Below are 27,997 nucleotides of genomic sequence, written 5' to 3'. Positions count from 1 at the left end.
AAGAAGTGGTAGAGAGAGTCATCTAATAGGTCACCAATGTTGCTTCCGGGAGGTTCCCGGAGGGTTGGCTCCTTTCAGCCAGGTTTAGGGCCAGGTCTGGACACACTCGGGAGGCCGGTGGCTGAAGGGCAGAGGGCAGGGTGGAGGCCCAAGTGAGGCCAAGGAAGGAGTGGATGCCGCTGGGGCTGGCACTTCCTTGGCTTCTCAGCGTCCTGGCAACCAAGAAAAGATTCCAGGAGTCGACTGGTGGCACCAATGCGAGAAGCCCCGGGCGGATGAAAGAAGCTGACCCGTGCGACCCCCCCCCCCCTCCCCCAAAACCAGGAGATTCCTGCCCAAGAGCAAGAGATGGAATTCCCCTAACGGAGGAAGCTGCCGACCTAAGGGCTGGGACTGGCAGCGCGCCCTCTCCGGGAGCTTCAGGTCTGGGGCAGCCTGTGCAGGCGCGGGTGGAGGCCCGGGCGCGTCCCTGGGGGCGGGAGCCAGGGGCGGCCAGCAGGTGGGGCCTGGGAGCTGGACTCCGCCCCCCGCTCCCTCCCCGTTGGTCCGCTGCCGCCCAGCACCGGCCCCTCTCCCGAGCCGGAGCGCGATTGGTGGCGGCGCTTGTCGCTCGGAGGGGGCCGGGCCGCTCTGCTTCGCGGCTCTCCCCGCCGCCGCTGCCGCTGCCGCGGTTCTCCTAGCAGCGCGGGCCGGTCGGACCGCCAAGGCAGCCGGCGCTGGCGATGGGAAGCGGCGTGGCCGCCGACACAGGCAGTGGCAAAGTTTCCCAGACGTACACATCTGGACGCGCGGCTGCCGGCTACCCGTGACCCCTCTAGGAAGGGCTCAGGGATTTTTAATTTGGAAAAAAATCCACCTGGTTTCCTTTGTCAAGGTCTCTCCGGGTGGCCAGCGGTAGGAGCTGCAAACTTGGGCACGGCGGCTACACCGGCAGCGGACCGGGCTTTGGAGAACCTCGGGACTCAGGTGCTGAGGTGCCCAGCGGCTCCGGACGTGCTACGGGGTGTGAGCGCGGGGGAGTTCGGGGCGCACGACAAGGAAGGGCCCCCGGGAGCTCTATATGGAGGAAGGAGCCCAGAATGGTGTGCACCAGGAAGACCAAAACTTTGGTGTCCACTTGCGTGATCCTGAGCGGCATGACTAACATCATCTGCCTGCTCTACGTGGGCTGGGTCACCAACTACATCGCCAGCGTGTATGTGCGGGGGCAGGAGCCAGCGCCCGACAAGAAACTGGAGGAAGACAAAGGGGACACTCTGAAGATTATTGAGCGGCTGGACCACCTGGAGAATGTCATCAAGCAGCACATTCAAGGTACGGGCGCCCCGGAAACTTGGGTCGCCCATGAGGCCCGGGAGTGCCCCGCGCGGCGCGGGGTGCGCTGGGGCTGGTGCGCATCAACTCAGCCACGGCGGGGCTCTGGGGCCGCAGATGCGTGGTAGTCGTGGGGCCTGCGTGTGAGCTCCGGCCTGCGTTCGGGACCCTCTGCGGCCGTGCGCGCTTCCCCGGGGCACACGTGTGTGCGCAGGGCTGCACGGGCGGATGTGTGCAGCTAGCTGGCGGTATGGGGGCGCGCTGCGCACGTGTCCAAATGTGCGTGTGACTCTGGGCTGGTTGCTCGCGGGCTCTCGGGATCGCACACAAGTCCGGCTTAGAGTGTGTGTGCATGTGAATGTCTGTGTGTGTACAAGAGGGAACGCGCGGGCAAACGAGCTTTTTTGGCCACTGTAGGCGTCAGGCGAGATGCCCGCGCGGCGGCCCTGACTACTGGCAGTTAAGACCCGCAGGCTGCCGGGCAAGCGAGGCTAGGAAAATTGCGTTGTATCAGCCCCAGCCCCAGTCTTGCTGTGATCCCGTTGGTAGGCGATAGGGAATGCCAGGAGCCCTCTGTGGTTGGAAAGCCGCTTGAACCTATAGCAGTCCCTACCCCCACCACAGCCCGCGGGTCCAGGACCCTCTCCAGGAGCAGGTGTCAACGCCGGGAAGTAGCGCTGGAGTCTCTGTCCACTGTGGTGATGACTCCGCCCAAGACTGGAAGAACACGCCCTGGGCTGCGCCTTCCCCGCGGAGCCGCCCGCGACCGGGTGAAGGCCGATCCCTACTGTAGCTCCACTCTCAGGCCCTGGGAGCAGCCGGGGCTGAGCAGACAGACCTACCTGGGTTGGGTCTGAAGTGTAAGGTTACGCTGGTTGGGTGCGCTCCAGACCAGCGCGGGGGCCCAAAGGGAGGGTGGGGGTTGCAGGGCGCTCTCCCGAGGCGACCTGGTCAATGAGCTGTCATTGGAGGGAATGGAGTTCCGGGCGCCAGGAGCACTGGTGCCGGGTGTGCACACACACACACGCGCGGGCGCTCACGTCCACACTTCTTCGCCTCCCCGCGCCCCCTGCTTTCTTCCAGGTGTGTGAGCTTCTTAAGGGCAGGGCCGAGCTTGGTTCCCCTGTAAACCTAGCAGGCCCACCAGGCTCAGGGGCCAGTGCATGGCAGACCTTGGCAAAATCGAATTTAACTGAAGGCTTACCCCCCACCCCCCTCCAGGAGCACTCCCTTTTGTTTACACGTGGACGTCTGAATTCCAATCCTTGCACCTGCTGCCCTTGCCAGAGTAGAGATGGCTCCTCCTTCTGGATTTGGTGTTTCCCCAGGTGTCCGGAATAGTTCCTTCCCAGGAGGGGAAGGTTCAGGGAGGTTCAGGTGAGTGCAGGAGAGGCAGCCACATCCATAGTGCTTCCTGACTAATGACTTCAAAACAAGCCCATGGCTTCGACACCTTCCCAGAAAAGAGGGACATTGACAGCTTCTTCTTCAGACCTGCCTCTGCCTCTCAACCTGGCACTGGGCTTGAAAACCAATTTACCTATCTGTGGGTGCCAGTTGCTGTTATTTCTTAAATGTCCTTTTCCATCCCATAGGTCTTGATCGACTATTAATCAGCAATAGAAGTACAGTGTTTCCCCCAGGGTGATTCAGAATGTTCCCCAGGAGACACAAAGCCATGCCTTACTTTGACATTTCTAGTTTGCCGACAGATTTTGAGATTTTCATTCACAGATTCTGTGTGTGTTCCTGGAAAATGATTCTCTTGTGCTTTTCTTTCTGGTCAGGCAGGAGGTGAGCAAGGTACTGCTTTGGGGATGCTTTCAGGGGATGCCATTAACCCCTGAGCCTGTAACGGAGTGGGTGCCTGTCATGTGGAATGTGGACCATGTCACATGATTTCTAAGGTTCCACATGGAAACAAGCATGATGTTGAAGCTGAAAGGAAGCATTGTGATTTTTCTCCCCAGAAACTTTATGTGTTGTTCAGCACTTTCAAATCTATACCTGAAAAATTGGAGAAGATAGGTTAAAAAAATAGGAGGCAGGGTCCCTAAAACACATGTTGTTCCACTTGTACACGTGCAATGACCCCTGTGGGTATTCAGAAATAACCACAATCTCGACAGAGGGCCAAAGCTGCAACCTATAGGAAGGTAGGGAAGGGTCAGTGACTTGGAAAGACTGGAAATGAGGCAGGCAGGAGCAGAGGTTACCAGGTTGGCTGTGCCATGATGGTGTAGCAATGACCAACAGCTCCCTTTGCCACGCTGGGGCCATCCTGAGCTGGGATTTAGGAAACAGAGGTAAAGGGCCTATAAAATTTGGGGCTGGTCAAGTGCAGCTCTCTGAAGGCAGAGGGTGGTAAAGGACAATAAGATCAAGCTCTTGTGCTTGATGGTACAAGCTGTTTATGTGTAACCCACTGTCAAGTTCCCTCTAGTCAGCATAGCCCTTTGAACAATCCAGTTTACTTTGCTGAACTGGAGGAAATAAGCGGTAATAATAATAAGAGCTAAAATAACATAGCACCTAGGATATGTCAGGCCCTATTCTAAACACTTTACATATATTGACTTATTTAATCTTCACAACCTTATGAAGTAGGTAATATTCGCTCCATTTTACAGATATGGAAACTGAGGCAGGGAGAGGGTATATGATTTGTCCAGGGTCACACACTGGTATATGGTAGTATAGGGATGTAAGCTCAGCTAGTGTGGCTTCAGAAGTCTAAGTTCTTACCCACGTACTAAACTGTCTCCCAGGAGGGCCCCAGGGTCCCTTGGAGTCTGTTGACAATGGTGGAAGTGGGTGTCAGAGGATGGCTGAGGGGTGAGGGAGTCAGCAGCCTTCCCACTTGGAAACTCCATAGATAAACTCAGGTTTTGCTTTGTTTCATGCCAAGAGGCAGAGGTTCCAGTCCTTTAACTAATGTTTACTGAACATGCAGGACAGTCCCTGGCACATTCTACAGAAAGTAGCTGTGGGGTGGAAGCGTGGATGAATGGATGAGTGCTGATGCCTATGGCCACGTTGGTCATTAATGAAAGTGTTACCACTCTCCAAAAAAGGTGTTTTGCTTTGGAGTCTTGTCCAGGCTCCTCTTTTTGTTAGAAGGAAAGTCTCCTGGAAGCTGCAAATGTCACAAAATGTTCTGCAGGGTGTTCCATAGGACTTGCAATTAGAAGAGGCTTTGGAGCATCACCCCAGAGGTCTGTTCTAGTCATGACTGAAAAGTTTATTTTCGTCTTGGGAGTTGCAGTGATATTTCGTTTTAATTTGTTTTCTGATTGAATGATTTAATTAGATGGTGTTTGGGAATCTCTTCGGAATGTAAATTGCAGTTTTGAGAAGTTTTTTGACCAAATAGACATTAAATGAGAGGGTGGATAACTTATGAGTTTTTTAAAAAAGCATCCTGGGGGTTTAGAAACACAAAGTAAGTGTTAGTAAGGGTCAGGTTCCCTCCATCTTAGGAGCAGAAAGATCTGATGGCTTGACACGGTGAGGCGGATGAAGCAAGAATCTGCTAAAGGAGTTCTCAGTGTTGGAGAGTGCAGGAAATGGAAATGTTGATTCAGTTCTTATTTTGGAAATTCAGTAAAAATAAAGATAGCTTTCTTCTTTTCTTAGTAGCTTTCTGAATATGGAAAAGAATGTGCCAATGTTTAAGAAAATATTTAAAAATGCATAAAATTGCCCATAATTCATTCTACCCTAAAAATCAGTTTGCATTTTGAGCATTTCCTTCTGGATTTGTTCATTTGCCTCCATATTTCAAAATGAAGGTGTAGTCATGATTTACATGTAATTTTATATTCTGCTTTGTTCACTTTCTTTTTGTTAACGAAGCACTATTTTTTCCATATTTGCTACATAGTTTATTGGTTTAACATTTATCTGTTGGAAACCTAATGTGTGCCAGACACTGCACTGAGAAAGTGATTACAGTGGTGAACTGTATACTAGAGATACTCTACAAGAGTATGGGCACTCTTGGTCCTTGTCATAGCGGACTTGTTTTCAAAGGACAAAGAATCCCTTTTAGTCAACGTGGTCAAGGCTTGAGTTAGTTAATAGAAAAATTGGTTAAAGAGGAGAGTACAACAAAATATTACATACATACAATTAAATATTTTTATTTTAATGTTATCCAAAATGTACATTCATTTGCTAGACTTTTGATATCAGGCCAAAGTTTTGTCTTTGGGATGCATCTGCCAATTGGCGTTCTGTTCATCTTCCTTGCACAAACCACTACCATAATATCCCGTTTACAAAGTTTGATTTCTAGTTCTGTTTTCTTTAAAATTCATTGGAAACTTAAAGGTGCTTATGAAGCAGTCTCAGTGTAGTAGCCTAAATTGTTACGATTTTTGTCTGATCTTTTGCAATGATTTTGCTCACATGTAATTTGATTGCTATTCTCTAACTGACTACCCTTTATAAAGCCTTTGCAAAGCACTTAGAACTTAAAGTAATTTTCTTAGAAACAACACTCATCTTTTTAGCAGTCATATTTCATTGGTTTATATAATACGTGATTAGGTTATGCCGTTACAGTGACAAGTACAAATAGTGTAAACACGTTTGAGAACAAACCCAGGGGACCACTGGTAAGTGTAAAACTCAACTATTTGCAGGAGCTGTGGGCAGTGGTACTAGAGACAAATACGGTTTCTTACAGAGGGAGTGGCAAGCATAGTTAATCTGGAGAATTGATTAAATGGAGAGTTTCTAAAGAGAACTTTTACTGTATTTTTAATGACTGCATAGTATTCTGTCATCAGTATACCATTATTGATTCAACCACTTTCCTATTATTGGACATTTGTTTTGCTATTATAATTAGAGCAGAAATGAACATCTTCACCTCACTGTTTTTTGAATTATGTGTAAGGATGTCTTTCCAGAAGTGGGATTAGTACTGACTCAAAGAGTCTGAACATTTTTATGAAAGATTGTTTTTTCAAAAGGAAAGCCTTTCTTTACAGCCACCAACAGTGTATTATTGTACCAAAGTCATGGAGCCTGGCCAGCATTGGGTGTTATCATTCAAATTTTTCCGAGTAAATGTAATCCCTGTCAAATGCTCTATTCTTTTGATTTGTACTCCTTTGATTACTCTAGAACTTAATATCCTCCCCCACCCCTGGTGTTTGTTTTATCTTGTGGGACTATTTGTGTCCTTGCTTATTGTTCTCTAAGACTATCAGTGTTTGGCCAGGCGTGGTGGCTCATACCTATAATCCCAGCACTTTAGGAGGCCAAGGTGGGAGGATCACTTGAGCCCAGGAGTTCAAGACCAACCTGGACAACATGGTGAGACCCCCATCTCTACAAAGAAAAAAAGAAGAAGAAGAAGAAAAAAAGACTATCAGTGTTTGTGATTTGTGTATTTTACAATTTTTTTGATACATAAATATTTTGCCTATATTATATGTTACATACATAATTTTAGTTTTACATAGATACCTTAGGGCAGTGGTTTTCAAACTGTGTCCCCAGGAGACCTAAACTTGTAGAAGGTTTGATCTGGGGCCTGAGAATTAAAAGGGTTAAGTGGGGTCTCCCAGACTCTGCCTGTAGGTGCTCCCTCCCCTCCCTGCAAACAACAAAACTCCACTGTCTTCTGTTTTCTATTTGGCATTCTATAAAATATTTCATTTTATAAAAAGTTCTACTTCTTTAAAAAAAGTTGAAAATAACTGTTTCAGGAAAAGAGGAAAGATCAGACTGTTACATTTTTGTGAGGGATGATGGTGGTATAAACAAATTCAGGAGAGTAAATAAATCTAAAAGGAAATTGAATTCCTGGGTGGTGTTCTTGTAACATCTATTTACCCTTCTGAATACCATGATTAATAATGTATTACATTATGTGACTAATTTCTAAATCCATTATCTTACTTCATTGAGTCAAGATCATCCCAACAATGGAGAAATGGGTTATTAACTGCATTTTGTTTCCTGAAAGTTTATTAGTCATATTATGTGCATATTAATGTATACCAGGTCAGTAACAGCAGGTTGTTCGCCATGACTACAAATCATTTATGGTTGCTAAGAATCAGCAGATGTCCTGAGCTTGGATGTTTTTCTGTCTCCTATAGCTTATGGATGTTACTTAGAATTGGCTCATGTTCTTCTCATCTGATCTTTGACTTGGCGGCGTTTGTGAAGAAGAGGATATGTTTGCTGAGTGCTTGGAGTTTATTTGAGGAAAGAGTGTCATTTAAATAGTAAAGCTATTTGTCCTCTGGAATGAACTGTTGCATGTGAAATTATATTAGTAACAGTGATTGACATTTTGAGAGAGTTCAATAGCAGGACTTAGGAGTTGAGCCTAATTACCTTTGTTAATTGTTCAGAACCACAGCTTTATGAAGAAGAAAAGCCTTGCCAAAGGACACAACTTTTCCCCATGACCAAAGAATCTTCATTTTTAGCCAGAAGTGTGTAGGCTGTAAAATAAATGAATTCCACATTCTTTCCCACTCACTTGACATAAATTGTTATTTGCCCTTGATAAGTAGGTTGGTGGAGAATCTCAAGGAGAATTCAGAATGAAAAGTGTCAGAGAGCCACGTCTGGTTTTGTCATTTATGAGGGCCTTGAAGGTCAGCTTTAGTCACTTGGGTTAGGCTGGCCTATGTTTTCCCAAAGGTATATATGGGATTCAGAGTCACATACAGGGTTACTGGAGCGTCTTCATTACCATCGTATAGGATTTCTGACCTCACTTCACTTGAATAGCTGAATGTGCTTGATATGCTTTGAATGTTTGTACCCTCCAAATCTCATGTTGAAATGGGGTCCCCAGTGTTTGAGGTGGGGCCTAGAGGGAGGTGTTTGTGTGAATGGCTTGGTGCTGTCTTCCTGGTAATGAATGAGTTCTTGCTGTATTTGTTCATTCAAGAGCTGGTTGTTTAAAGAGCCTTGCTGCTCCTCCTCCCTCCTCCTCCTCCTCCTCCTCGTCTTCTTCTTCTCTCTCTCTCGCCTCTCTCTCTCACCCCTCTCTCACTATGTGACATACCTGCTTCCCTGTTACCTTCTGCTGTGATTGTAAGCTTCCTGAAGTCTCCCCAGGAGCCTAGCAGATGCTGGACTTTGAACAGCTTGCAGAACTATGAGCCAAATTATAAATTTATAATTTTATAAATTACCAAGCCTCAGGTACTCCTTTATAGCAATGCAAAATGGACTAATACAAAGCTATTGTCTTGATTTGGGTCTTGAAGGTCTCCTTTGGTTTGTGGCAGAAAGCCAAGCTTGGCTTTTTGTTAGCTGGGTTCTATCTAGGAGATGGGGACAGACAGGCTGCCCTGTGGAGAAGCACATTGCAGAGCAGTCCAGCTGGAGGTGATGTTACACAGAAAGTTCCTGGTGGAAAAACCTGGCTGAATGTGAGTGATAAATGTAACCAGAAGGCAGCGTGGTGGGCTTTGGGGAGAGATGGAACTATGCATGAAGCGGAAGGGCAGAAGCCATACAGGTTGGATGACACTCAAGTCAGGAGCAAGAGGCAGGGTGACTGAGGTCCACTGGTGGTTAAGCCACCATCAATGAATGGTGGGCCATGCTGTTTATGCTGGCCTGGAATGTCTCTTGAAGGGTGGAGCTTCTGCCTTGGATTTGGCAGGGATGTGGTCATTTCATGGCTCCTACAATTGTTATTGAATCTCACTTGCCTTTGGGGTTAGAGTCAGCTCCATCTGTAATGCAATGCTTGAGCCCAGGGGTCCTTGATGTTTCCCTCTTCCTCACACATATGCCTACATACAAGGCATGTGCCCTAGGGCAGGGCTAGGAGGATGCATCTCCTAACACATTGCATTAATTCTTACTCCACCCTTTATTTTCCTACTTGAGAAAGCATATTAGTATGCAAGGGAATGTAACAACCTTGAAATCCCTTTAATTTATTAGAGTTAAAGCTAATCACTCATAAGCTTTGGTACTTAAATTATTGTTACTCACTAATTACCTCACAACTGTTCCACAGCATGGTATGTTGTGGCAGTGATTGGGAATGACTGCTGTTCTGGAATCTTCTCTGTGGATCTGTATACCTTTTATAGACCCCTGTTGTTCCAGTGCAGCCAACTGGAACTTTAAGCAAAAGGATTCCTGGTTATATGAACACTTAAGCTTTGGTGGTTTTTCTGACTACACGATTATGGATTAAAATATGTTGCTAGACAGTTCATCCCAGTGGGGATGCAGTTCTGAGATGTAGTTCTCTTTCACTGCCTGACATTCAATTTCAGTTTTTGGAAGGTTTATTTTTGGGAGATGAAGCTGTCCTTAATGATGCTAGTGGAAACCCCTGAGTGTCCAGCCACAATAAACATTCAGTGGCTTCCCTTATGGAGCCACTGCTAAAATGGTTTTAGAACCAACAGGCATACTTTGCTGGGCTACTTTCCATTGCCACCATCCTTTAAGAGCTCACAGAAATACAGTGTTTGGGAAGATCCAGAGAAGTGGCATCTGCACTCTTCACCTTGGGACAGGTGAGAACAATGAAAAATAATGCCTACAAGGAGGCTTGTGGCCAGTTCTTTAGCATGAATAGGTTCATTCTACAAATGCACTGAGTTTAAGTCTCAGAGCAGAGTTCCCTGATTAAGATTGTTGAGTGCTGCATCTTAACAAGCTCTGGTGCTTTGTTGGGATTCGCCAGTCTGACTTGTGCATCCATCTCTGTCCCCTGGGAACTTGGAGTTAAAGGCCATTGAGATCCCAGAGGAGCAGGAAGGTAATTCAGGGACTCTGGCAAGACAGGATTCGAAGCTTGGCTTAATAAATGTTGTGCTAGTGGCATCTGGGGATTTAGGAGAACAGTACCAAAATTGCTTAGGCCAATGGATATGAGAGTTAGAAAGCTAAGGAGAGATTTGAAGCGACAAATGAGAATCCTAGCTAAACCCTTGATTTATTTTAAGAGCAACAGGCATATAGAGAATTAAAGATTGATTGTATCAAGGGAATGGAGGAAGAGAGCTACAGTACTCTAGTAGGTCAGGGACTGGCCCAGGTGCTGCCCAGGCATGATTACTTATTTATTTATTTCAATAAACCAACAAAATTGTAATTTTTAAAATTAGTGATTCCTTTTCATCTTCACAACATGGTAAGGTTACCTTTTTTCTTACCTTTTTAGAGGTAAGAAAATGAAGACTTAGAGTTTGTTCAAGGTAGGTCACAGGGCTGATGGGTGGTAGAGCCAAGAAGGGAAACTGGCTACAAAACCAATGCTCTCTGCAGAATAGGAAGGAGGATGAATGTTTCTCGTAGAGAGGAATGGGAGATCATCTTATCAAACATGGTGTTTGAGTGTAAGCTCAGAGGCCTCAGGTCAAGTGGGAGGCCAGGCAGGGGCTTGGTTTACATTTGTGTTTACAAGGAACCTGGAGGGTAGGGTGGGCAGCAGTAGAAGGCCCTGGTCTGGAAGGGTGAGGGAGTGGCTACCACAAAGCTGTGGACAGCCTTTTCTCCTGGGTCACTGTGGGGTCCTTGTCAAAAAAGCGGAGTGTTCCAGCGGCAGACTAGAGCTCTTTCAGATTCATTGTGACTTCTGAGCACCCAAAGTGTCCCAGGCACCGGCCTGAGTGCTTTCCTGTGCCCTGGCATAGTCACGTGTCTTTCAGGGTGACCAGCTTATCCTGATGTGCCTCACACTTTCCCTGTTTTAAAACTGAAAGTCCCAGGTCGGGAAGCCCCCAATTCCCTGGGCAAGCCTGGATGGTTGGTCATCTGAGGCTTCTCACAGTGGTGAATTCTCTGTTCCATGATAACTCCTAGCACCGGGGTAAAAATAGCCTTTCTGATGGTGCCGCATCCGGTCTTTGCTCTCTGCTCTTGAATGCTGACTGCTTGAAGGTTACAAAGAAGAAGGTGAGGGTCCACAGCCCCTTCCCCATTTTCCTTGCCCACACAGGCTGCCTCCTCTCTTCTTTGTTATTCCTTCCGCTTTGGCATTCTCTGGTTTTCAACTGTCTGAGCCTCTCAGGATTTGGAAAGGAAGAAACAATTGCTGTAAAGGAAAGCTCTAATAAAGTGGTTTGGGCACAAAACATCAGCAGCTGTTTATTTGCCCAAAACAGTAGGAGTCCATATTAATAACCTTGTGAGTTATATGCTGGGAAGTTAAAAGTAAGCAAAAATCTTACTCGAGACCCACAAATGTAACTTTATTCCTTTATTGAACTAATCTCTCTTCCTGTTTATGCTGGTGACATTTTCTATTCAAGTGGAAGATCCTTTTTGATCTTCCATTACAGATTTATTTAGCTGTGCCTTGGTTAGCATCCCAAGGCAGAGGGGTTTTCTGGTTTCTCTATTGCAGTTATAATGCTTTGTGTTTATATGGTTCATGCCTCAAAGGATTTCAACAAGCGGGACAGGCTTTGTCTAATTAATCATCATATTTCCCTGATGGGAGAGAAGGAGCTGCAGAGGAAGGGAGGGTCTCGAGAAGGCTTCAGACCTGTCAGTTCATGGGCTTGGAGAAGTGAGTCTTTTAACATTTTGGTTTCTTCCACTTCTAAATCTCATTTTTAATAATAAATGGATCCTCTGATTTGCATTAGTTTCTAAGAGTAAATGGAGGAAGGTATAACGTGGGAATTATGACATAGAATGTCCAACTCGATAATTGGGCCAGGCCTTTTATTTTATTTTATGAGAACCTGGGGATTTATATTAGAAGAAGAATCCAATGGAAAGTGCATAGAAGAGATCAATCAATCAAGAATGGGAAAAAAAACCAGTGAGGAAGGACTATAGAATAATAGGTCTGAATTCATCTGGAGAAGAAATGGGAAGAGGAAGAGAATTAATGTTTGCTGAGCACCTGTGATGTGCTAAATACTTTACACCTGTCACCTCACCTTAACCGCATAAGCAGGCCTGTGGGATGGTGTTATTATCCCCATTTCACAGATGAAGAAATCGAGGCTCAGTGACTGTAATGAGCTTATCCCAGGTTCAGCTGCTAGTAACAGATAAATGCCCATTACCACTCTTAAGATCCTTAGCAAGGGGCTAAGGGCCCTCTTGTTTTTCTGCTCCAATAATGTTGATCAAGAGAAAATAGGCTCAATCCTTTCTTTTAGCAGAAACGTTGAGACTGGAAGAAAACTTTTTGAGAGTTGTGAAGCCCTGAGGTGGGTTACCAAGTGATTATTTTGGCAGCCTCCTTTCCTGGAGAGGCAGGAAGACTATGCCAGGAGCTGACCTGGGTTCAGCTCTCTGGAAGACTGAGAGAAACTCTAGGTATGGCATTCTGCAGCCAGCTGCATCATTTTTTCCCCCAGGAGCAGGCTTAGCATTAACAAGATCATCTCCTCCACTCACTCAGGCCATAGCTTTATTTTGGGGGTCCTCTAGGCTCAGGGCATGGGGTGGGGTAGGGGACCATAAAAGGGGGACTGGTCTACACAAAGTCAATAGCAGACATGGCCAGCCCTTCCAGGAACTTCCCATTTAATTGAGGGAATGGAATATTTGGAGTTAAATGTATGAAATGGTGGGCCCCTAGCTATGTGGGCAGTTATAGGAGGTGGACACCAAGGCTGGCATTGTTTATTGTGGTGTGGGAATGGGAGGAAATAAAACCACCATGAGGAGTTGGGAGAAATTGCAGATGTGCTTCCAAGTTCCCACTCTCCTCAGTGTTGGCTGGAAGTTTGACAGTGACCTGGGGTGTACCTCTGCCTTCTTTTGGTATGTGCTCAGATTCTTCCCCTCCTTCACTGAACAAGCGTTTATTGAGCACCTGTGCTGGGGATGTATCAGTGGAATCAGGGCAAAAATGCGAGGGACTGCAATTAAATGAGGAGGTGGTCAGGGGCTCTGCTATAAGCAAAGACTTGAGGAAGGTGAGGTGTGCGCCTTGTGTATCTTAGAGGAAGAGAGTGCCAGGCGCAGGGAACAGCCAGTGCAAAGCCCCTGTGGCAGGGGTGTGCCTGAAGTGTTTGAGAAACAGTGGCCAGTGCGGCTAGAGCAGGGTGATGGTGGGAAAAGGGGGTAGGGGAAGAAGCCAGAGGGGTGGGTTGGGAAGCTGGTTGTGCAGCCTCAAAGGCCACTGCAGATGGAATGCTCTGGAAGGACTGGGGAGCTACCAGAGGGGGTGAGCAGAGAGGCATCAATGCAGGCTGTTCTGTGGCTGCTTCCTGGGTACTTCTCTTGGGCTTGGCATTGTGCCAGGTATGGTGGAAAATGATAAAAAAAAAAACATGCGACACGCTCCTTTTCTTTGAAGAGCTCATAATTGGGCTGAGAAGACAAAACAAGAAACAGTTAAGGATCTTTTGCAAGCTACCTCATGTAATGAGGGTTAAAATTGAATTCCAGAAGAGCGGATTGTCAGAATAGACTTCGTGGAGGAATAGGGACTAATGACACATCTTTGAAGAACGAGGAGGATTTAAGGGAGTGGAGTAAGAAAGATTTGGAGAGGGCAAGTTTAGTTATGAAATAAAACCAACAATTACCTTCAAGAGGGAAGCCTGAGCGTCTCAGTGAATGTGGTGGAAGAGAGTGTGCAGGCAGTCATGAGAATCAGTGCTGCTATTTACAGTTTGGGTGACCTTGGGCAAGTCTCTTCACTTGCAGTGCCTCAGTTTCCCCAAGCATAGAAATGAAGACAATCGGCCAGGTGCTGTGGCTCACGCCTGTAATCCCAGTACTTTGGGAGGCCGAGACGGGTAGATCATGAGGTCAGGAGTTTGAGACCAACCTGACCAACATGATGAAATCCTGTCTCTACTAAAAAAATACAAAAATTAGCTGGGCCTGGTGGCAGGCGCCTGTAATCCTGGCTACTCAGGAGGCTGAGGCAGGAGAATTTCGTGAACCTGGGAGGCGGAGGTTGCAGTGAGCCGAGATTGCGCCATTGTACTCAAGCCTGGGCGACAGAGCAAGACTCTGTCTCAAAAAAAAAAAAAAAAAAAAAAAAAAGAAAAGACAGGTGAGCACCCCCGCCCTGTGTATCAGGTAGGAGCTACCGGGGACAATATGTTCCCTTTTTCAGTCTTCCTTCATTCCCTCTTTCCTTCATCCTTGTTGAAGCTCACATAGAAAATACGGTCAGGAATATATTTTCTGGTTGTAACCCCTAGTATATCAGATTTAGCCCCATTTCATTGCAATTATTTGGGACTTTCCCACATAAGTCAAGCCTGAGATGGTCATAAGTTAGGCTCCAGGGGAGCCCAGACTAATGCTGGTCACATCTCAGCTGAGACATGTTGGAAGCTCTGCTCCAGGGCATCTTGGTGTCACCGCTGCTCTGAAGTTCTGAGCCCTCCAGACTGGGGACCTGCCCTTGTTTGTGGAGAAGTATTTGTTTTGTAAAACCTTTACAGATTTGTTTTGTAAAATCTTTTGTAGAAACTTGGCATTGCAGTGGGCAGCAGACAATGCCAGGAATGTGCTATGTTGGTTGAAACCTTGGCTGGTGGAAGAGTCATACAGGGTGTCTGGTTACCTGGTGGGTTAGTCTCATTTCCTAGCTCCTTGGTGGAGAGTGTCTTCTTGAGAGATTTTTCCCTCTCTTCTAACTCAACTTTCAAACCAAATTGAAGCCACATCAGCCTATCTTCCTGCCAGGATGAATTTGATTTAACTCAGAGCAATGTGACTTATAATTTCAATTGCAGGCAGGAAGGTGTGATTTAAGACAATTGTCAGGAAGATTCAATTTATTCTTTTCTTTCTTCCCCCTCTACAAAATGTGCATTTTGTTGCATGAAATAATTTTGATATACATTCTTTACAATTCAGAGATAGATGTAGTTCACATTGGGAAGGTACATTCCATACTTTTTTATAGCACTTATCTATTTAAAGTGTTTTTAAAAAAGATTTCTTTCAAATGATAGCAGAAAACTGAGGGATGGTTTTGCTTCTTTACTAGAGAGAATTGTAGCAAATCATTCTGAAACTTCCCAGGCAATAAACTATTTCTTGATTAACAGGGGTTATTTTGGTCACTTGTTAAGATACTTGTCTTAATGAAACAATAAAAATAATTATTTCATTTACCAAAATGGAGCAATTGTGAGTTTTGCTTATTTTTCAACAAGAGCCAGCTGTTTTTAGCAAAATAGGCATAAGTATTTTCGAGTTTGTAATTACTTTAGAAGCACAGAAAGTATGCATTGATTTTTGTAAATAGAAAATTAAATGTCTTCTTTCACTCTGGTCAATAGTGGAAACTTCTAGTATTGTGTTGCGCAGCTCAGTGCAGTTGCTTTCTCTTTCCTCACATATCAGCAAAGAAGGGTAAACCTTCCTACTTTTGCAGTTCTCACATCATATCCCACTGGTGAAGGCTCTTGTCTGAAGGCTCTCTAGTTAAAATCAGAACATGTTAGAGTTGCAAATAACATCAGCATCCTCACCCTCAAACTGTTTGCTGAAGGATCCAAGACCCAATGCAACTTGATGACTACCCTGAGGAGCCTCTACTGGGTCCTGGAGGCCCTGGAAAGGGTCTAGGGATCCTGATTTGAAGTCTAGACAATTTTCCTCTACATCCAGTTACTTCCCTCAACTTCAGGAGAAACGTGTGCACCAGGAAGGAAAATCCTTACTTGTTTGTTCTCAGATGAAACCAGGTGCTTATGGGACAAAGAGGTGGGCAGCTTTTCAGGGTCTCCCTTGGATGGGGTCTCCTCTCCATGGCCTGCTGACCAGAGCCTGACTTCGGGTCCAACAGCTCCTAGTGATGCTGCCTCCGTATCTGGGAACAGAGCTTCTTCTCAGCCCCTCAAACCAGAGTGATGATTCGGATAGAGGAGGGGCAGATATTTTATGTCAAGGAGAGGAAAAAAGAGAGAAAATTCACATTTATCAGCCATGTACCAGACGTTTAGCACTGTTTAATCCACTTCATATTATTTAATCCTTAAAATAAGGCTGTGAGATAGTTAGCCCCATTTTACAGATGAGAAAACCATACTGTCCTGTAATTATTAGTCTGCTTTTCTCATTAGACTGTGGGTTACTTAAAGGTGGAGACTGGGTCCTGTTTTTCCTGTTTTCCAGTTTGTCACACAGTGCCAGGTGTACAGTAGGGGCTAGGTAGGAGTTTGCTGAGTAAACACATGAATAAATAAACCAGCTGCCTAAAACCTCTCAGTAAGAGGTGGTGCTAGGATTCACATCCAGACCTCTGGCTTTAAGACTGCCTGGAAGGGAAGCCCAGGGACAGAAGAGCCGGTTTTCATTCTAGCTTTGGGGATGGCTTCTGAGAGGCTGTTCTATGCTATGCTTTTGGGTCAGGGACAGGAGCGCTCATGCTTCTGGGGTCTCTCTCCCAGCACCTCACAGCTGACACTACTGTGTCAAGATTTAATCAAAGGGAAGCTGAAGCTCAGTGGTGTGTGTGTGTGCGCATGAGCGTGTGTGCAGTGTGCTTTCCACACTGAGCTCTCCCAGGGATCAGCTGGTGAGAGAAGCCTGAAGCCTTCAAGGGACCCTTGACGTCTTCATTTTACTAAAGCTGTCACTTGTGGTCACTTTCAAACTAAAACAATCTAGTGGGTGCAGAAGGTAAAAAGCAAACTGCACAAAAAGCAGAGAATAATGCCAGAAAAGATGCAGGTAAGCAGGGCATTTCTGCTTCAAGAGGAGAGACAGCATTGAAGTCATTTTAATTGACACCTGAAGAGTCCCTAGAAAGGAGAAAGCATAGCTTCATTTCCAAGAAAGGAAACAGAGTGCTTGGGACCCCAGAGGTAAAGGGAAGTTGGCCTCTGGCTTTCCCTCTGAAGCAGAAACAGAGGGCCTCCTGTTCACCCTGAGGTCTGTGAGAACCTCAGAATGGACTCCACCACCTGTGTCTTCAGGGTGGCGGTGACTGGCGGCCTGGCAAGTTAGGACTTGCTGTTTCGCACTCAGGAGACAGGTGTCAGGAAAGGTCTGCAGTGAGGAGAGGGAGCTGAGAGAGGGCAACCTGGAGGTCAGAAGAGGATGTTTCTTGCTTGCCTGTGGAAATCCCTTGAGGTGATGGCCCTGGTGTCAAGCTGGGCAGCCTGGAACTCCAAGTTATCTGCTGGCCACCTGGGGAATCGCCCACCCATGAGTGTGGGTCTGAGTTTGCCACCACAGGCCCTTCTCCACTTTCCCCAGACAGGAAACGGACACAGTAAAAGTTCCTCCTCAGACTCTGCCTGTCAGGACAGCGCAGCCCATTAGCCGGAGCCTCAGACAACTATGATTTTTCTTTTCCTATTATTCTCTGATATTCTCAATTTGAAAAGAGTCATTTAGGCAGTAGGGTGGAAGAGGGCATAGTAGACATAGGGGAAAAATTGAAAATGTCATTTAAAAAGGACTATTCCATTCTTTTTTTTTTTTACCTCCGCAGACAGATGGCTGTCTCACCTTTTGCTCACGGCCAGGAGCAATAGCCAGTGGGTCAACCGAGGAGAGCAGTGATTTTATTTTCCTTTTCATTTCAAACAGATTGTGTAGCCTTTGGGGTGTGGGGTACCAGTGGAATGAAGCTATGGGCCGGGAAACTAATTATGCCTCCCTGCATGGCTGAGCTAGTTAATACCAAACTGTCATTGAGGCTGATTCTTCCCTGGGGCAGAAAAGCTTCCCAAATTCCTTATCCCTCTCTCTTTGCCTTTTGGGTTTTGCCAGTTTGAGAAAACAGGAGCAAAATCCAGGAAGTTTCTCAAAGCTCTGAAATGGTGCTCTGCATTCTGGTTGCTAAGGCTGCATTCTGATCCACATCACCCTTCTCTCCGCCATGCAGACTTGGTGCCAGGCGGGGTCTGGAGTCACTTGGACTTGCCTCAAATCCTGGTGCTGCCTCTTACTGGTGTTGCCAGAAGCTGCCTGGGTGTCTAGGGCTGGATGTAGATCGCTTGTCCACCCTGTCCTTCCCCACTCTCCAGCAGTGTGGGATCAGGAATGGGCTACCTGAATAGTAAGCCTGCCTCACTTCACTGATTCTGAAACTGAGACCCAGCTGTGTGGATGGCGTGGTCAGCACAGTGCCGCTGATGGAGACCATGCACAATGAAGGAGAATAAGACATTCAATAATGCTCTTAATGGATTTTTAACTTACTAGGCAAACCAACACAATCTTTGAAAAGTGGTATCTTAGTCTATTTGGGCTGCTATAACAAAATACTGTAAACTGTGTGGTGTGTTAATAACAGACACTTATTTCCTCACAGTTCTGGAGGCTGGGAAGTCCAAAATTAAGGCGTAGCAGATTCTATGTTTGGTGAGGGCCCAATTTCTTGCTCATAGATGGCACCTTTGTGTTTCACATGGTAGAATAGACAAAACAGCTTTCTGAGGTACCTTTCATAAGAACAGTAATCCCATTCATGAGGGTCCACCCTCATGGCCTTATCACCTCCCAAAGGCCCTACCTCCTAATTCCATCAACTTAGGGGTTAGGATTTCAACATACGGATTTGGGGAAGGGATACAGACATTTAGATCATGGCAAGTGGTTACACATATATGCGTAAGACACATTTATTTATGATAGCAAATGTTATGCTTTGTAATAAATCTGATTTCAGTAATTTCTGTCCCCCTTTTCCCCTCTTGGGAGACCTTAGTCCATGCAGTCCCCAGCTAGCCAGATGTCTCAAATAACACTGGATCCAATAAAATCCATAGATCTTTTTAGGGAGAGAAAATGAGTTTTAAATATGGAATGGAAACATTTAAAAATATAGCCTTTGTGGCAACATGAAGATTATGAATATTCAGTTTGGACACAATCTCAAGCAATTAGGCAGATGCATATTTCCAGGGAGGGTATGTATGTTGCTCTGATGGTTGAGGGGGTGGGTGCTGTGTATCATTTCAAAACTGGATTTCCTTGCAGACTTCAAAGTTTGATTTTAGGAAAATATGGGAATGAAGTCTCAGAGAAAGCCCTATACATTCCCCCACCTTTGGCAGGCCACACTCCCTTTGGCCACATACATACAGTTAGGCTTTAGCTGAGAAATCTGCTCAGATCTAGAAAACTCTCTAGATTCTGAATGCTGAGGTGGTAACTGAGCCAGTGTTGGAGCAACACAGTCTGTTTACAGCCTTGGAGGATGGTTCTTATGTGGCAACACTTAGTCTTGGCTGTTGGGTATTATTTGTTTACAGCCCAGTTTTCTCCGTGTTGAATTCTCATTAGAAATAAATTGTCTTGGGAGACGCACCAAACACAAATTGAAATAGTTGATGGGAAGACATAACTTAGAACTGCCTCCTTTCAAAGAAGACTTTGTACCAGCCAATAGTCCCTTTGAACTTTTCAGGATAACCAGAGTTTTTAGCAATTTAATATTCTCAGGTTATATGGGACAACCCAATTTTAAATATTCTGATCTATTTTCCCTAGAAACCATGTAAATGAATCATAAATTCTAGTATTTCCAAAGTTTACCACCCATTTTGACTCCTGTACCTGGAAGCAGCACAAAGCTCTTGCCAGACCACACACCCTTATTTTTAATTCAGAAAATATGGTCAAAGTGAAGTAAACAGAGCACTGATCAATAGAGCCAGCTGTTCTCTAAATGATTCTCTCTTTTTTTGCAGTGCAAATCACAGGGGGTTAGGGAAGAACTGGAATGGCAGTGTGAGGAGCTCTGTGGGTCCTTTGCCCAGTGAAACAACATAACTGGTAAAAATTATTAAACAACACCCATCTAAAGTCCCTGGAAATTGCCCTGATGACATACATAAAATGAAGAAACACTTATTCAAGAAAATCTACTAAATTTTAGTAATAACAAGAGTCTGGGACATTTGAGCCATGATTGCCCTTCCTCTCCCAATTCCAGCTCAATAAAACAGAAGCTCTCCTCTGGACAGATATGGACAAGAAGAAGGGGTGCTCCTTTCCCACAACTTCCACTCTAGGGCTATATTTTTCTCCCAGAAGGGCCAGGCCACCAGGATTTCTCATGTCTCCCAGCTCTGTGTTGCAGAGCATGGTTGAGTGGTCTGGGGCTGCCCCTACTCACAGGGCGGAAGCTTTACCCTGTGTTGAGAATACTAGGCCCTGATTGCCCCTATCCCTGGCTCACATGTAGGGTGGAGGTTTCATAACAGGAGAGACAATTCAAGAGGATCAGTGACTACCATCTCCACCCAGCACCCTACTCATACAGCAGGGATGTCACTCTGGGAGAAAGAATTAGGTTCCTATTCCTACTCACAACTCCAGAGCAGTGGTATAGATATTCTGCCCAGGGATAGGGGCAGGCTGTAGGAACACAGAGATTTGTAGCTTTTGACTTTATTTGCAATGGAGTATCAGGAGGTCCAAGCATAAAAGCAATTTCCGAGCATTTAAGAGGAGGTTAGTAGCTCCATAATAGCAACAAAACAAACAGAGTAGGCCAGCTAGACGACCTAGCACAGTAAGTTCTCGTATCAACACAGTAATGCTGTTGATAGGTTCTTAGAAACTGTGACTTTAAGCAAATCAGGCAGGTCCTCAAATAACATCATTTCCTTCAATGTTGTTTTGTTATAACATTGATGAGAAAAAAACAGGTTTTGTTATATGTTGTATTTTGCTTAAAGTCACAGTTTCCAAGAATCTATTGATGATGTTAAGTGAGGACTTACTGTAGTTTAACAGACATAATCAAAGAAAGAGACATTTCCTATGGTCAAAGAAAGCCTCAAAAACTGGCCTCAAAGAAAATCCCTGCCAAAAACACCCCCAAACCCAAATTTAATTGGATCAGACTGTGGAGCAATTTATGCCTAAAGGCACCGTTGAAAACAATAGAGCAATCAGGTAGCAACTAGTGGAGGCTAACAGCTGGAGGTGAAACCAATCGGGCAGTCCAGCCAGAAATGTAACAGGGAGATAAGCAATAGAGACAGTTAAAAGGAGCTCTGCTAAAATCACTGTCATCCTAGGGGGTTCGATAGGGAGAATCAGGACATTGTGCACATGCCTAAGGTTTCACCTTCAAGAAGTAGTATTAGAGACTACACACTGTTGGGGGAAAAGTACTTCACTGAAGTAGCCCATCCAATGCGGTAAACAAGTAAACAAGTATACAGTGCAACAACAAGAAGTCCTTGGGTGGGGGATTAATCAGTATTCAAAGTGTCTAAAATATAGTATCTAAAATGTCTGGTTTTCAACAGAAATTTAAGAGACATCAAAGCAGATCATAGAAATTGTCTTTCAGGGGACCTGGATGTGAGACTTACCAGAAAAAGACAGCAAAGTAGCTATTATATATTTGTTCAAAGAACTAAAGGAAACTATGCTGAAAAAATTAAAGGCATCATGAAAATGTCTTACCAATAGGTAATACCAATAAAAAGATAGAGGTTATGAAAATAGTTAAGTGGAAATTCAGGACTTGAAATGTATAAGAAATGAAAAGAAAAAATCACTGGGGCACTTAAAAATATATTTGAGTTGGCAGAAGAAAGTATCAGCAAATTTGAAGATAGATCAATAGAGATTACCACATCTGAAAAAAAGAGAAAAAGAGAATGAATAAAAATATGCAGAGCTTTAGAAAAACATGGAACACCATTAAATACAGCAATGTTAAGTTTAATGGGAATACTTGAATGAAAGAAGAAAGAAGCCAAAAAATATATGAAGAAATAATAGCCAAATACTCCCCAAATTTGAGAAAGAATATTAATCTTTATATCCAAGAAGCTCAACAAGGTTCATATAGGATAAAAACAAAGCCACATCCAGACACATCATAGTTGAAATTTTGAAAGCTAAAGAGAGAGAAAATCTTGGAAGCAGTAACAGAAAGACCACTTATCACCTACAAGAGAATACTGATAAGATTAGCAGCTGAATTCTCATCAGAAACAATGGAGGATAAAAGGCAGTGGGATGACATATTCAAAGTGCTGAAAGAAAAAAAAAGTTAACCAAGAATCATTACACAGCAAAACTATTCTTCAAAAGAATAGTTGAGGACAAAATGAATACAAAATAAAGTCATTACCAGAAAAACAAAAACAGAATTTGTTGTTATCAGGTCCACCTTACAAGAAATACTACAGATTGTTCTTCAGGCTGAATGTGAGTCACACAGGACAGTAATTCAAATTCACAGAAGAGACAAAGAGCACCACTAAAGGTAATTATATAAGCCATTATAAAAAACAACATATTTGTATATTTCTCCTCCTTTCTTCTCTTAACTGATTTAGAAAGGAATTGCATAAAAATGCAAATTATTGTACTGCTGAGCTTATATAGAAATGTAATATATATTAACAGGAAGCACAAAAATATGGAGGAGGGAATAGAATTATATAGGACTAAATTTTCTATATTTCACTAGAATTAAGTTAATGGACTTGGATGAGTCACGAGGTATATTGTAACCACTAAGAAAATAACTCAAGAAGTAGAGTTAAAGATATTCTAAATGTTCTTATCACAAAAAAGATAAGTGTGTGAGGTGATGAGTAGGTTAACTTGATTGAATCACTTTACAGTGTATTCATATAGCAAAGCATCACATCATACACTGTAAATATATATAATTTTTATTGGTAAATTCTACTTTAGTAAAGCTGGAAAAAAATGTTAAAAATTATTAAGGAAATTAAAATGTTGTACAAGAAAATATTGACTTAGTGCACAAGAAACTAAAGAAGGAAAGGAGGAACAAAAAATATATGAGATATAGAAAACAAAAAGTAAAATTTCAGATACATTAATATTAACATTAAATATGAATAGATTAAATGATCCAATTAGAATGTTGAGATTGTCAGATTGGATGAAAACACAAGATGCAACTACACACTGTCTACAGGAGACACACTTTTGATTCAAAGATATAAATAATTTGAAAGAGAAAGGATGAAGAAAGATAATGCAAACAGTAATTGTAAGAAATCTGGAGTCGCTATATTTAATATCAGACAAAATTGACGTTAAAACACCAAAAAGTTACTAGAGATAAAGAGCAAAATTTTATAATGATAAAAGGATCAATCCATAAGGAGGATATAGAAATTATAAACACATATGCACCTTAACCACAGACCCCTAAAATACATGAAGCAAAAAATGGAAAAACTTAACAGAGAAATATACAATTCAACATTAATAGTTGGATACTTCCATACTTTCTTTAAATAATGGGTAGAACAATTAGGCAGATGTGCTAATGATGATATAGAAGACTTGAACAAAAGTATAAACCAATTAGACCTAATAGACACTTATAATTCACTCCATTTAATAACAGCAGAATACACATTTTTTTTCAAGCATATATGGAAAATTATCCAGAATAGACCATACACTAGGCCATAAAACAAGCCTGAATAAATTTCAAAGGATTGAACTCATCCTTTAAAATGAATAAAGTGCATTCTGTGGCCACGTGAAATGTAACTAGAACCAATAACAGCAGGAAATCTAGAAAATTAAAAAATACATGGATATTAGATAACATACTCCTAAATAACCAAGGGATAGAAGAAGAAATTAAAAGGGAAATTGCACACTATTTTGAGGTGAATGAAAATGAAAACACAACATACAAAACTTATGCAGATAAAGTAGTATTTAAAGGGAAATGTATAACTATAAATGTCTATATTGAAAAAGAAAAAATATCTTAATAACCTAGCTGTGATAGGTTGACAAGAGTTTCTCCAAAAGATATCCATGTTCCAATCCCTGGAACTGGTAAATATTTTATCTGAAAAAAGACTCTTTGCAAATGTGAATTAGTTAAGGTTTTGAGATGATGGGTTTATCCTGGATTATTCAGATGAGCCCTAAATTTGATCATCAGTAACCTCCTAAGAGAGAAGCAGAGGAAGGTTACACACACATGAAAATGAAGGCTGATTTTGGAGTGATGCAATCACAAATCAAGGAATGCTGGCAGCTACCAGGAGCTGGAAGAAGCAAGGAACAGATTCTCCTCTAGAGCCTGCAAAGAAGTATAGCCCTGCTGACACCTTGATTTTGCCTCAAGTAAGACTGATTTTGGACTTCTGGCCTCCAGAATTGTTAGAGAATAAGTTTCTGTTGTTTTAAGCCATTGGGTTTATAATAATTTGTTATAGATTACAGTTATAATTTGTTGTAGATTATTATAGATTATAGTAATTTGTTATAGATTACTGCAACCTTAAGAAACTGCAAAAAGAAGAGCAAACTAAACCTAAAGCAAGTGGAAGAAAGGTAAGGATTAGCACTGAAATAAATGGAGAATAGAAAGCCAATAGAGAAGATCAACAAAACCAAAAGTTGGTTCTTTGAAAAGGTCAATAAAATGGACAGAACTTTAGATAGACTGACAAAGGCAAAAAGAATACTCAAATTATTGGTCAGGCGCGGTGGCTCATGCCTGTAATCCCAGCACTTTGGGAGGCCGAGACGGGTGGATCATGAGATCAGGAGATTGAGACCATCCTGGCTAACACGGTGAAACCCCATTTCTACTAAAAATACAAAAAATTAGCCGGGCGTGGTGGCAGGCGCCTGTAGTCCCAGCTACTCAGGAGGCTGAGGCAGGAGAATGCTATGAACCTGGGAGGTGGAGCTTGCAGTGAGCCCAGATTGCGCCACTGCACTCCAGCCTGGGTGACAGAGTGAGATTCTGTCTCAAAAAAAAAAAAAAAAAAAGAATACTGAAATTATTAAAATTAGGGATGAAAGGGAGGACATTGCAACTGACCTTAGAAATAAAGAAGGATTATAATAAAATGATATACCAAAATAATTATTAGGCAACTTAAATAAAATGGACCAATTCTTACACTGACGCAAACTACCAAAGTGAACAACAGAAGAAATAGAACATATAAATAGGCCTCTTAACAAGTAAAGAGATTGATTAGTGATTTAAAAAATTCTCCCAAAGAAAAGTCCAGGTCCAAATGGCTTTACTGGGTAACTTCTACTAACATTTAAGGAAGAATCAATACCAGTTCTTCATAAACTCTTCTGAAAAATAGAAAAGGAACACTTGTCAACTCATTTTATGAAGCCAGTGTAACCCTGTTATCAAAACCAGACAAAAATGTCATAATGAAAGAAAACCTCAGACCATATCTCCTATGAATATAGAAACAAGAACCTACAACAAAGCAGTAGCAAACTGAATTCAGCAACATATAATCAGGACCATGCACCATAATGAGTGGGATTTATTCCAAGAATTCCTGGTTGGTTTAACATCTAAAAATTAGTGTTACACATAAAATATTGATGAAGTATAAAAGCCACATGATCGTCTCAAAAGATGCAGAAAAAGCATTTGACAAAATCTACCGTTTCTGGATGAAAACACTCAATAAACTAGGAATTGAAGATAATTTCAACAACCTGATGAAGAACATCTACAAAAAAACCCACAACTAACATCATACTTAATGGTCAAAGACTGAATGACCATTAAGATCATTCAGTATCAGGAACAACAGAAGCATATCTGCTGCCATCACTCCTATTTAATATTATACCAGATGTTTTAAAGAAAGTAAAGCTATCTCTGTTTGCAGATGACATAATCATGTATCCTAGGGAATCCACTAAAAATCAGTTAGAACTAGTAAGTGAGTTCAGTGAGGTTACAGGATATAAGATCAATATAAAAAAACAAATTGTATTTCTATCACTATCAGTGGGTGATCTGAAAACAAACTATAAAAAATCATGTATAATAGAATCAAAAAGAATAAAATGCTTAGGAAGAAATTAAGAAAAAAGTGCAGAAACTCGTACTCTGAAAACTACAAAACATTGTTGAAAAAGTTAAAGAAGACCTAAATAAATGGAAAGACATCTCATGTTCATGGACTGCAAGACTTAATATTGTTAAGATGGCAATACTTCAGATATCTTTATCAAAATCCCAGCTGGCTTTTACACAGAAATTGACAGGCTTATCTTAAAATTCTGATGGAAATTTAAGGTATACAGGCTAGCCAAATAATCTTGAAAAACAAAAACAAAATGGACAACTCACATTTTTTTATCTGAAAATGTACTATGAAGCTACAGTAATTAAGGCAGTGTGATACAGGCATGAGGACAGACACACTGATCAACAGAATAGAATTGACAGTCCAGAATTAAGTGCTTAAATTTATGGTCAATTTTATTTTGATAAGGATGCTCAAACAATTTAAAGGGGGGAAAGAATAGTCTTTTAACACACGGTGCTGGAACAACTGGATATCTACATGTTAAGAATAAAGTTGTCCCCCATCTCACTCTATCCACAAAAACTAACTCAAAATGGATCATAGAACTAAATATAAGAGGTAAAATCATAAAACTCTTAGAAGAAGACAAACCTAAATCTTTGTCACTTTAGGTTAGGCAAAGGCCACTTAGGTATGACATCAAAAGCACAGTGACAAAAAAAAAATGGATAAATTGGATTTGATCAAATTTAAAACTTTGTATATCAAAGAATACTATTCAACGAGTATTCTCTTGAAATGATAATCCAGTGAATTGGGGAAAATATTTGGGAGTCATTTATCTGGTAAGGGGTTAATATCCAGAATTTGCAAAAACTCATAATTCAATAGTAAAGGTGATAAATGACGCAATTAAAAAATAGGCAAAACATCTCTAGACAAATTCTCTGAAGAAGATATACAAATATTCAGTAACCACATGAAAAGATGCTGGACATAATTAGCCATTTGGGAAACGTAAATCAAAACCACAATGAGATATGGCTTCACACCCACTAGGATAATGAGTGTTGGTGAGGATGTGGAGAAGTTGGAATCCTCATACACTGTTGAAGAGAATGTGTGTTAGTTCATCTTGGCTGCCATAACAAAATAAACAAAACTGGGTAGCTTTTAAACAACAGAAATTTCTCATAGTTTTGGAGGGTGGGAAGACCAAGATCAGGGTGCCAGCTTGATGGGGTTCTGTCTGGTGAAGTCTCTCTTCTGGGTTGCAGCCTCCTGACTTCTTGCTGTGTCCTCACATGGTAAAAGGGGCTAACTAGCTCCCTGAGCCCTCTTTATAAAAAGGCTCTAATTCCATTCATGAGGACAAAGACCTCATGACCTATCCATCTCCCTAGGGCCCCACCTTCTAAAGACATCACCTTGGTGATTAGATTTCAACATATGAATTTTGGGGCAAAATAAACATTCAGATCATAGCAAAATATAAAATGGTACCATCACTTTGGAAAACATTTTGGGAGTTCCTCAAAATTTTAAGCATAAAGTTTATGTGACCAGGTAATTTCAATTCTAGGAATGAATATATATGTACATATTCATTCTTGGAGATTTTATATATGTATATATATATATATATATACACACACACACATATATGTATATTTTGTGTATATATACACATATATATTCATTCTTGGAGATTATATATATATACACACACATATTTTGTATCTGTGTGTATATGTATATAGATTTTATATATATATATTTGTGTGTGTATATATATATATATATGCCCAAGATAATTGAAAACACATATCTACACAAAAACTTGTACACAAATGGTTATAGCAATATTATTTATAATGGCAAAAAGTGAAAATAATCCAAATGTCTATCAACTGATGAATGGATAAACAAATATGGTATATCTATGGAATGATATATTTATTCAGCCATAAAAAGGAACAAAATACTGGCACATGCTACAACATGGA

At 42.5% G+C, this 27,997-nt stretch overlaps 1 protein-coding gene across 2 annotated transcripts in view; it reads left to right on the top strand.

Moving 5' to 3' along the window:
- Window positions 1-566: 566 nt before the first annotated feature.
- The window catches only part of GALNT18 (polypeptide N-acetylgalactosaminyltransferase 18), a 349,733-nt gene continuing 322,302 nt past the window's right edge, over window positions 567-27,997 (top strand). Inside the window, exon 1 of one of the 2 annotated variants that reach the window (XM_004050714.5) lies at window positions 567-1,314. In XM_004050714.5, the coding sequence (XP_004050762.2) occupies window positions 1,080-1,314 (235 nt within the window). In that variant the 5' untranslated portion in view covers window positions 567-1,079. The remainder of the gene's footprint in view (window positions 1,315-27,997) is intronic. The other variant, XM_055356610.2, reaches the window with a different exon arrangement.

Source organism: Gorilla gorilla, chromosome 9, assembly GCF_029281585.2.
Source record: "Gorilla gorilla gorilla isolate KB3781 chromosome 9, NHGRI_mGorGor1-v2.1_pri, whole genome shotgun sequence".
Taxonomy (NCBI): domain Eukaryota; kingdom Metazoa; phylum Chordata; class Mammalia; order Primates; family Hominidae; genus Gorilla; species Gorilla gorilla.
The sequence above is the reverse complement of the archived record's forward strand: the minus strand, read 5'-3'. Positions and strand labels throughout refer to the sequence as shown.